At 36.4% G+C, this 11,557-nt stretch overlaps 1 protein-coding gene across 1 annotated transcript; it reads right to left on the bottom strand.

Moving 5' to 3' along the window:
• Positions 1 to 10,140: 10,140 nt before the first annotated feature.
• LOC107796885 (uncharacterized) lies at positions 10,141 to 10,992 on the bottom strand. The gene has a single exon (XM_016619709.2). The coding sequence runs from the start codon at positions 10,990 to 10,992 to the stop codon at positions 10,141 to 10,143; it is 852 nt and encodes a 283-aa protein (XP_016475195.2).
• Between the last annotated feature and the right edge of the window lie 565 nt (positions 10,993 to 11,557).

Raw genomic sequence — 11,557 nt, 5'->3', positions numbered from 1 at the left:
AAAGAATTGCCTCCGTCATTTTATTTTCTGAAAATGCTAAGTACAAACAAACAACAATTACAATTACCAGAAATCATAATATCTCTTAACTACGTCAGAATTGATAGCCATGTCGACGCATTTCCCTTCGATATCTGTGGATCATAAAGCGTCATCGGGCTTGCTCTGTTTAGATTGCGATGATCAACACATACCTCGGATTTTCCGTTTTTTTTTTTTGGCACCACATTAGCCCACCAATCAGGATATCGAGCGGCCCGAATAACCTTAGTATTCAGCTGTTTGGTCACTTCTTCCTTAATCTTCCCACTCACGTTGGTTTTGATCTTCCTGAATTTTGTTGGACGGGGGGTAATGCCGGGTCAGTGGGCAATTTTTGAACCACTAGATTGGTGCTTAAGCCTGGCATGTCGTCGTATGACCATGCAAAATGTTTTGAATTCAGTAAGTGCTTTGATTAGTTCTTCCCTGATGTTTGGTTCCATGTGGATGCTTATCTTAGCTTCCCTGATGTCATCCGCATCCCCTAGATTGACGGCTTCCGTGTCATTTGAGTTGGGCTCTTTTTTTTCAAATTGGCTCAACTCTCTGTTAATTTTTCCGAAGGCTTCATCCTTATCGTATTCCGACTTATCATCACAATCTTGTACTATAAGTTCGAAATCAGATTGATTGATTTCTTTTTTAGACTAGGTTGAAGATCCGTCGTGCATGCCATGTCATTAGAACCAGTAGAAAGAGAACTGTTCAGAAGAGAAAAATAAGAAGAAAAATTAAAACAAAATAAGGAATGAGGAAAAAAAACTTTCACTTTATTAAAATACGGGATAGCAAGGTTTCACACTTTGGCGAGCACAAGAAAGATCTGGATTGCAACCCTGGAATAATCCAGACAACAAAAAACAAAATCAGAGCCCACTACCAAGACTCCCTTCGTATAGGAAGAGGAGTAGCCATTCAATTGTTGATTTTTGCTTTCAACCCCACAAACTGTACATCTGCCTCATTGGACCCTTTTCCCAACACCATAACTGGCTTGTCATCCACCTTTTCCAACTATACCACCGTTTTCCCACTGGTTAACATTTATTTTGAACCGACACGGATTATCATCACTGTTTGTGAGGGTTTCTTTAGCTTCCCTCCTTCGTGCATTAGCTCAATCATGTGGGTTTCAAGGTGTGCCGGCAACGGGTTCTGATTGATGTTGGGTGCCTCTGGTGTCTGAACCTCAATCTTGTTGGTGTCAATAAGATTTTGTACTGCATGTTTCAACTTCCAACATTTCTCGGTATCATGTCCGAGAGCCCCCGAACAATACTCACAGCTTACCGAGTGGTCCATATTTTTGGGAAAGGGATTTGGCAATCTGGGCTCAACAGGACTCAACAAGCCTAACTGCCTTAATTTGTGGAACACGGCAGTATAGGTTTCCCCCAACTCACTGAATGTTCTTTGTATTTTTTCATTTCTGAAAGCCTGATTTCCCCAGAAACCTGCCCCTGGAGGGTTCTTGTAGGCTCTTGGTGGTGAATAGGTGTTTTGCAGTGGTGTATGTGTGTTCTGGGGAGCCGGTGCGCGCCATTGCGAGCGAACCGGAGGCTGAGTATATGTTTGGGCTTGGTTAATGGAAGAATGGGGCTCTGAAGGGTGATAGTAGTGTTGGGATGAATTGTGGTGGTAAGTTGATTGGCGAGGTCGTTGTTGATTATAGTAAGGCGGTGAACCTCTGGGTCCCGACCAAATTCCTGAATCAACTACCGCTGCTTCCTCTCTCTTCTTTCTTCCGATTTCTCCTACCCCGCCTTGAATAGCTTGAGTAGCTGCCTTAATTGCTGAATAACTCATAATTTTATTTGTCTTGAGGCCTTCTTCCACCATACCTCCCATCTTCACTACCTCGTTGAATGATTTCCCTACCGCTGAAACCAAATGGGCATAGTAAGTTGGTTCCAAGGGGGAGGAAGTAGTCTACCATTTCACTCTCCTTCATAGGAGGATCCACTCTTGCTGCCTGTTCTCTCCACCGGAAGCCATACTCTCTGAAACTTTCATTGTGTTTCTTCTCAAATTTTGTCAAAGATAGTCGATCTGGGATGATTTCCAGATTGTATTGGAAATGGTGTGCGAATGCCTGTGCTAGGTCATCCCAGGTGTACCATCTCCCATGGTCCTGGCGTGTATACCACTCCACAGTTGATCTGCTTAAACTTTGACTGAAGTAAGCCATCAATAATTCGTCCTTTCCCCCAGCTCCTCGCATCTTGCTGCAGAAACCCCTTAAGTGGGTTACTGGGTCGCCGTGCCCATTGTATAGGTCAAATTTAGGCATCTTGAAACCGACTGGTAATTGTACATTTGGGAACAAGCACAAATCCTTGTAAGCTACACTGACTTGCCCACCTAATCCCCGCATGTCTCAGAATGATTGTTCTAGACTTTTGACCTTCCTGAACATTTCTTCTTGTTCAGCATTTTTGGCTGGCTTGTCAATTTCGGTTGGGATATCAAAACGAGGAGCAGTTGAATGGATTTCGGAGGCTTTGAGGGTGGGCTCCGGGGGTAATATTGGTTGTCCTGGGCCTGGAATGTAGGCTCACTAGGAGATTTGTGGAGTGTAGCCGGGGAAGGTGCTACGAAAACAGGAGTCACAGGTGGAGGAAAGTATGAAACTGGTTTTGGAGGTGGAGACTGCGGTGTTTGAGAGGTGGTTCCTCGGTAGTGTTGGTAAATGGGGAAATTTGGGGATAATTCAGTGGTAATATTATCCTGAGTTTGGGTCATTGATGGAGCAGGGTTAGTTGGGTAAGATAGGGGTAAATGCCCTGTAGACCAAGCCTGGTACATTTCAGCCATTTGCTGTTTGAGTTTAAACATCTCTTCTTTCATTTTCCCGACATCCATCTCCTCTAGCTCAATACCTGTGTCAACATCTGGGATAGACATACTTTCGGGTATTCGTCCTTTTGATCTCGTGTGATAATGATAATATGCCAGTATACTCTTTAGAGAAACTAACTGCTTGAATTCTGGAAATGAACAAACTTGTTAGTTTTGAGAATTTAACACATATATAATTACACGTTGAGATGCAATGCTCCTAGACAAATATCCCCTTTCTATTATGCATTTGCTCGACTGCTTGTGTCGTCCCAGTTTTCTTGAAAATTTTATTCACTTATATTTTATTTTATTTTATTATATATATTTTATTGTGGTGGTCGAATCTTATGGAGATTGCCTACGTATCATGACCCCGCATGAATCAGACCTTGCGTAGTTCGGACCAATAAAAGATGAACAATACTAATCATTTTTTTTTCAATTTTCATATTAAAACAAACTGGGTTTCAATGGTTTGAAGATTACCTACAAACTTGAAAATCAAACAACCCACATATTTTAATCAAAAGATTTATACTCTCAAAACAAAAAAGGCCAGCTTCCTTTCCCCGTTTGACAAATGCAACAAAACGACTATTTTTGCAAATGTGGCCCCTTCCAAATCTCACATGAATTTTGAGGCTGGGGAGGATTATTTTGACACTTTACAAACTTGTCTGTTCTTTTACGAAAATAACCTTTCGACAACTGAAAGATACTCTATGGCTATTTCGGCAAGAACCGTTTAAGACGCGGTCGAAGCTGGCTCGACTTATTTTGACCAAAAATCCAAACGGTATTCACCTGACCACTAACTCTTTTTTTTTCAAATTACAATAAAAATCGGGTGTTGCAAACACGGCCCTTCAGCGCCTCGGGGACGAAGATTTTTAAGGCTGTGTGGGTCGATTGGACCAAATCTTAAAAAATGACCCAAAGGTGGTTATTTATGCAAAGTCAGCCTTCCGGCGTCCCTTTCGGGAACATTCGGCTATGTCTTGATAAAACAGCGTCACCCGACTTCTTTATGACAAAATTAAAATTTGACATATTATTTTTGGCTATATTTTAGCAAAAGGGGAGGTTGGACACTACCCGACTTATTTATGACAAGATTAAAATTTTGACACGTTTTTTATTTATTGGTTTTTGGCTATTTTAGCAAAAAGGGGGGTTGGACCCGATGAGGGTTGCCTACGTATCTCACATCCGGTGAGAATCAAACCCGCGTAGTTCGGGCCAATTAACCGAACTATTTTAAAACATGATTTTTTTTTCTTTTTCAGCAACAAATAACAAAACCACTTTCAAAGCATGACTCTTTTCATTTTCATTTTGAATTTTTCAGAAACAAATAAATAAAACTATTTTAAAAGTAAGACTCTTTTTCATTGTCATTTTCAGGGGAAGACAAACTATTTTCCTTTTTATATATTTTTTATATATATATTTTTTAAAAATAAGACAGAACAATGATTTTTTTTTCTTTGCTTTTTAGTAAAACAAACTAATAAAACATTTTTTTTTCATTTTCTCGAAATTTCGGCAGAGTTTTGACAATATTTAGGCATTGGTTTTTTTTCAAAAATAAATAATCAATTCCCTAACCGCTATTTCTTTTTTTTTTCAATTTCAAAATATTATTCCTGATATTCAAAAGTCAGTCAACACACAAGTCCGAATCAAATAAATGCGCAAATAGCAGCAAGTAAGATGCATCAGGATGGTCATTTTCATTTTTGGTACACCTGTCCTAGACAGACCCAACCCCTGTGTTGAGCCTCCAAAGTCAAATGCACGTGATGCAAACAAACGTTCCTACTAGGGATCCGGCATGTAGCTGAGTTATTCTAAGTGAAAAACCTGAGGCATGTTGTTCTAGCCCTGGCTTACCCAAGTGGACAGCTTGAGCCGAAATGGGGGCAACGTACCGGGAGCACGAAAGTCTGCCCGGCCTAGTTACTTGTCCCAACTTCGTCTTATTTGGTATGACTTCTAACAGAAAGGTGGGCCACGCGCACGTGTACACCATAAATTTAGAAGACTCAGAAAGAAGAAGGGTTTCGTAGCAGTTTTATATACACAATTCAGATAATATTAAAGCGGTAAAAGCATCATTTAGCACATTAAGCATATATCATGTAAAAATCAGATAATAAATAAAGCCAACTATAACAGTTATTTTAAGCTCGAATTCTTGAACCCTGAACCAGAGATTCTGGAAGTCCAACAAATTCCCCAGCAGAGTCGCCAGAGCTGTCGCACCTCCTTTTTCCGCCCACGCGAGGGTGCAAGGGAGTTTTCTCCAATTAAAGGACAGTCGAAACGAGATTTGTTTGTTTGTTTCAGAGTCGCCACTTGGGAATTTTAAGGCGTCCCAAGTCACCGGTTTTAATCCCTGAATCGAGGAGAATATGACTCTGTCTATTTAACAGTCTGCGCACCAGAAATCCGGATAAGGAATTCTGTTAACCCGGGAGAAGGTGTTAGGCATTCCCGAGTTCCGTGGTTCTAGCACGGTCGCTCAACTGTTATATTCGGCTTGATTATTTTGATTTGTTAAATACATTTTTATTGCATGATTTTATTGTTACCGCTTCTATTTAGATTTAAAGACCCTTCTTTGAATCGAATCACGCGTACGTATATTCGTGTTATAAATTATATTTTTTAAAACATGCGGAGTTGTGTCACGCGCACGTGTACACAATAATATAGATAATATTTTTATTAAAATAATCATTTTTCGAAATTATGCTTTAAATAAAATCAAAAACATTCGCCCTTTTGGTATAATTAAGTAGTGAACCTCACATCTCGGGTTTTTATGAAATTAATAATGATATTCTCCGAGAAATCCCTTTTATTAAATATTCGATCGAAGTCACGCGAACGCATAATCCGAATTGCTTTTAGAAATATAATTAGGTTACGCGAACGTATCCCTAATCACAAAAATATTCTTGATGGTAGTATAAATTTTCCACAAATTGTTTATTACATCCATACATTTTTATGTGAAAGTCATGAGAAATAAATATTCTTCTAGTCTCTAAATTCCTTAAAAAGAATTTACAATTTATTGGACGTTGATCGCAATTTATATTTTTTCGCGTATGAATTATATTCCTCAAACCATTCGAATTTGAGGAGTAAAATAAACAACGTGTGATTAATACTACCATTTAGTGAATACAATATTTGCCTACCCAAATAAACAACGTGCAAATTACGTATAAAAATTGGGAAAGAATGGATGTAAGAAAGGAAGTGATATTTTTGAAGAATTTTAATTATTCTATTTGTAGCAAACGCTATTTACACATTTTTGACTTAAAATGTTACAATTTATAAATCTCATCTTTCTTTTACACCACTTGTTTTTAGTCCGAGGTTATAATTATTTAGTTATTTTTTGATTACGAAGATTGAGTTTGAGATAAACACTAACTCTGCCTATGCGAATATTTACAAACACTAACTCTATATTTTGTAAAAAAAATCATTGACATTATTTCATACATTAAAAGAAATGAGTTGATCGCGTTCCTAAATAACTATGTCATTTGTTATTAAGAAAGAGAACTAATCTACCAATTGATTTAATAAGACGACATCATCTAGCTTTAAACAAAATTGGATATTTGACAAAATAATCTAGTAATGTAATTTTTGGGTATTTCCGTACTATTCTTTACTTAGCTAACAATATCACAAGATTTAATTAATGGCCAATTTTCTGCAATGTTCCCTATCTCAACAATTCAAACAGTAAATGTCATCACTAGTCCTCAAAATATATAAGATTATCGTGGAATTTACTACTCCAGAAGGTTAATTAGTTAACAGTTTATCATGTCAAGTATAATACTATATTAACCAACTAAAACAAAACTGAAACTTAAACTAATAAAATTTAAATGAGTAGAAGACATCCTTATAATTCCAAACTTCATTTACTTGCCATATTGAAGCTTTTCATGCCATGAATTTAAAATATATACCTGATATTGGAAGCAAAAGAAAATGATGATGAGAATCAGCAGCAGTAATAACAGTACAATAGCAACAACTGCCCAGCAACAGTAACAACCCAGTAACAGACCGGTGGAGTAGTAATCCCAAAAACAAAAGCTTTAAGCTTTAAATGAAACAACAACCATTAATACTAATTTCAAACAAAGAAAGAAAGCAGTAGATTTTTTTTAGTTTTATTTTATTTTGAAAGCTTAAATATTTTTCGGAATTTTTCTCTCTTCTATTCTCTGTCCGTTTTTTCTCTCTATCTGTGTGTGTATTTTTTTTCGTATCTCTCTCCCTATTTCTGTTCTTGTCTTGTGTTCAAGACTTCATATATATAATCCCATCCCATAAATCTTTTAATCAATTAAATCAATACTTTTTCTCTACCCAACCCATTATCTTTTCACGCATCCCCATTACATTAAATAAATATATCACACCACCCCATTATATTTTGTCCCCCATGCTTCATTTAAAATAATGCAAGATTCCCCCTTTAAATTAAATCTTGTTCCCCCTTTATATTAAACAACTATATCACAACCCACCCCATTTCATTTTGTCCCACATGCTTCAAATAAACAATTTCAAAATGTACAATTTCTAAACTACCCCTCACGACCTTACTGAAATTACCAAACTACCCCTGAACGTACTACAAATTTACCAAACTACCCATCAGCTATAGCACATCAATTAATCAAACTTAACCAAAATATAGACAATATGATCAATTTCTAACAATGTTCAAACAACAATATGAACACGGATGAACATCATAACAACAATATCACATGAACACGATTTTAACAATATTTCAACAACAAATCACATGAACACAAATTGAACAACAAAGAACAACTAAAATTTGATTGAACAATATTTTAGCAACAAACAATCCTATTTTCGGATTCAACAACTACAACAAACAAGTATATTTAGATTTCTAACTTCAATCATATTGAACTTAAAATCAATTCTAACAACATTACAACCAACAATTCCTATATTAAACTTTATGAGATAAATTCAAGAAATAATCACAAATGGTAAACAAGAAATCAAGCTATACAAATTTCGGATTCAAGAACAAACAAACAAAATATGAACATGAATTAAATCTAAAAATAAAAATGATGGATTCAAATGATTAAAACCAACATACTTCCCTTATTACAACTAAATTCTTTAGACAAATAACAAGATCGACGAAGAAACAATTATGAACTTAAACTTGAACTTAACAATATTAACAATTTCTAACAATACATAAACACATGAAACAAATTGAAGAAATAGTTAATTAAATTTCAATTTGAATCTAACAAACATCAAACTAACAAATATTCACTTAAACAATAATACAAACATGAAATGAATATGAAAACAACTAATTAAACTTCTATTTTGAAATCTAAAAATTAATTTAACAAACAACATGAACATGAACAAAACCAAAAATCAAATATCTAAACATAGACATGAACAAAACAAACATTCGCCGATTTTAGATTCGAAAAATATCAAAACAAAATACGGACAAACATAAAACTCAAAATCTACTAACCGGATCGAACGACATACGTACGGACTATTTTGACAACCCAAGCATCGAGCGAATGACGATGAACTTGGATGGAAACAATCTGTCCGGAAATGAATCTCGCACCAAGATAACTTGACGCCGAAGACGACCACGAACGGACGACCAAAGAAGGTGGTCGTTTGGCATCGTTTAAAAACGAAAAATGGCAGCCCGTCACAAGCAGAAGGCAGCAACAGCTCGATTAGCGAAGAAGATGCATCTACGGCAGCCATGGATGGAGGTCGAAGCTCGAGCTTTGACGAAGAACGGAGAAGATGAAAGCAACCACCATGGATGACGATGGCAGAAGCTGTGACGGGCAGTCGCGGGGAGCTTGGTGTTGAAGATGATGAGCGCGATGCAACAGCTCGGAGACAGAAGTAGTCGCGGAAATCTCAACTGTGAGCTTTCATGGTGGAGCTCGACGGATTGGTTGTTAGTTCGGTCGCGTTTGGAGGTCGTTTGGTTGAGCCGGGGTCGTGAGGGTGACGTGCGCGTATGTGTGTGAGTGTGACGTTGGGCATCCATGGTTGAGCTTTGAGGGGGAAGCCATGGATGACCTTGGAGAAACTTGAGGAAGAAGAAGAAGATAGGAGGGGGGGCGGATGACTTCTTAGTTTTTTTTAGGGTTTTTTCTTCTTTTTTCTTTTGTTTTGTGTTGTAAAATGTAAGAAAAAGGGGTTTGGGTCTTTTGGATTATGGACTGGGTCGACCCAGTTCGAAATGGACTGGGTCGTAGGGAAGATTGGGCCATTTTTTGGGCCGGTGGCTCGAAATCGAAGAAGAGGCTCAATTCCGACTTTCTTTATATTTTCGCTCTCTTTTCTTCTTTTATTTCTCTAAAACTAAATTATAAAAAATACTTAAACTATTATTAAGAACTAAATTAAGTTATAAAAGCGCAAATTAAATCCCAATAACAATTAACGCACAATTAAGTAATAATTAAGCATAAAATTGTATATTTGGACATTAAATGCTAAAAATGCAAACGATGCCTATTTTTGTAATTTTTAATTTTTTGTAAACAAATTTAATTAGTAACAATTATAGAATTAAATCCTACATGCAAATGCGACATATTTTTGTATTTTTTTTATTAATTTAGCAAATAAACACGCACATACAAATACAAATAATTATTCAAAATATCACAAAATTGCATACCAAAGAAAAATCATTTTATTTTTGGATTTTTTGGGAGTAATTCTCATATTGGGCAAAAATCACGTGCTTACATTTATTATTGTTATTATTTTTTTATCAGAAACAGTGGTTTTATCCAAAACCATTTGCTCCTCTTCCAAAAGAGTATAGTTGTTTTTAATTTTGATGGTGGTATTTTCCATCGCTGGAGTTTTTGAGCTTGTTTCCTCGATGGACTCTTGAGTTTTAACCGTATTTTTGGACTTGTAATGCAAGATTTTGGCGTCTAAGTACTTACCAATTGTTGCATTGAACAGTTTTACTGGGATACCTTTTGTCATTTTCCACTGACTTTGGAGGATGGTCTTGATTGTTTTTTGGTTCAGGCCTCTTCTTTTTATTGAAGGAGACTGTCTTCCACCCCTCTATTTCTTCCTCCCCTTTCTTGACTTGTTGTTCCTTGTCTATTGATGCTTGATCCGTGGCTTGCATTTTTTTGTCCACTATTTCTTGTGTATGAAGTTACACTGAGTTTGGATGTGGCCCAGACGTCCACAGTTCTTGCATAAAAACTTTTCTCCTTTGCAATGTATATATTGCTTGTGTTGTCCAATGTAGATGTAGGGTTGGACGGGTGTTTCCAGTGGAAGTTCAACACAAAGCCTAGCATAGTGGCCTCTGACCGTGGTAGAGGTGCAAACATCAATTTTTAATAATCTTCCTATAGCATTCCCAATTTTTTCGAGGAGCTTTCCATCATAGAACTCGGTTGGCAATTGTGGAAGTCGGATCCAAACTACTGAGACTGTCAGCTTCTCTTTATTTGCTACAAAGTTTGGTCTCCATTTAGTAATTGACAAGTAGTGGCCGTTGATAAACCATGGGCCATGAGTGAAAGCCTTCTCCATATTCTCTCTCTTTGTAAACTTTATGATGTAGTAGTCGTCTCCTAGATCAATTAGTGAAAAAAATTTCGTTGGTCGCCACAGTTCTTGGATATTCTTTTTTAGGTAATGATGTAGCATTCTTTTGCCAAATAGCTTAACTATTAGTGAGAACTTCCAAGGTTCATAAATTCTTTGCTTCTCTTCTTCGGTTAGTGTAATTGCTTTAATTCCCCGTGTATTGAGCTCGATTAAATGCTCCTGCACTCCCTCTTCTGGTAGGATTTCTTCCATTGGGTTCTCGGATAGAGTTAGAGAATTTGTAAAGTTCATTGGGTTTGAGGCTAACAACATTTCCTTGAAGGACGCTTTGTCTTCCACGCCATTAACCATGGTATTTTCATGGGTGATGTCTGGTGGTTTAGGTGGTGCAGGAATGAGTTTTTCTCTATAAGAGTAATTGGAGTTCATCATGAGCTAAAAGCTTGTGACTGTTAATAAAGAGAAAGTGAGGTAAGTTAATCAACTTACTCTTCTTGAGGGATTTTCTCTAAAAGCATGTTTCGAGTTAATGCTTAAGTTGTTTGCAAATGTGCTTTCATGCTTGTGGGGACAAACAAGTGCGGATGTCTCCATGTACTAAAATATTATGTTGCATATATAATGTCATGTTGTTTTATAAAAATTTATTTTAAATCTTATTGGCAAAATGATTCTTAAGGTAAATGTTATAAGTTTTTATCAAAATTTACGTATTGATAATAGTATACATATCTGGGTGCTAAAGATAAGTTTCATGGAAAATATTTTTTTTGAAAATTGAGAAATAGAATAGACTTATGGTTTCTTTTTAAAGATTGATGTTAAATTGCCGAATGCTTTAGCATGTAAAAGATTGTTTATCTAATTTTTGTTCAAATGATTTAGATTTTCTATTAATGCTATGATTTGATAAAAATATATCCTTTGAGGCTACTGTGCTATGAATCTATTTTTTGAATGTCAAATATTTTGGGAGTTACTAGTGGAGAATACC

Source organism: Nicotiana tabacum, chromosome 1, assembly GCF_000715075.1.
Source record: "Nicotiana tabacum cultivar K326 chromosome 1, ASM71507v2, whole genome shotgun sequence".
NCBI lineage: Eukaryota > Viridiplantae > Streptophyta > Magnoliopsida > Solanales > Solanaceae > Nicotiana > Nicotiana tabacum.
This window is presented reverse-complemented; position numbering and strand designations above follow the sequence as displayed.

Bases quoted from the DNA above. Each gene is read 5' to 3' on its own strand.
- LOC107796885 (XM_016619709.2), bottom strand. From the start codon at position 10,992: ATGAACTCCAATTACTCTTATAGAGAAAAACTCATTCCTGCACCACCT.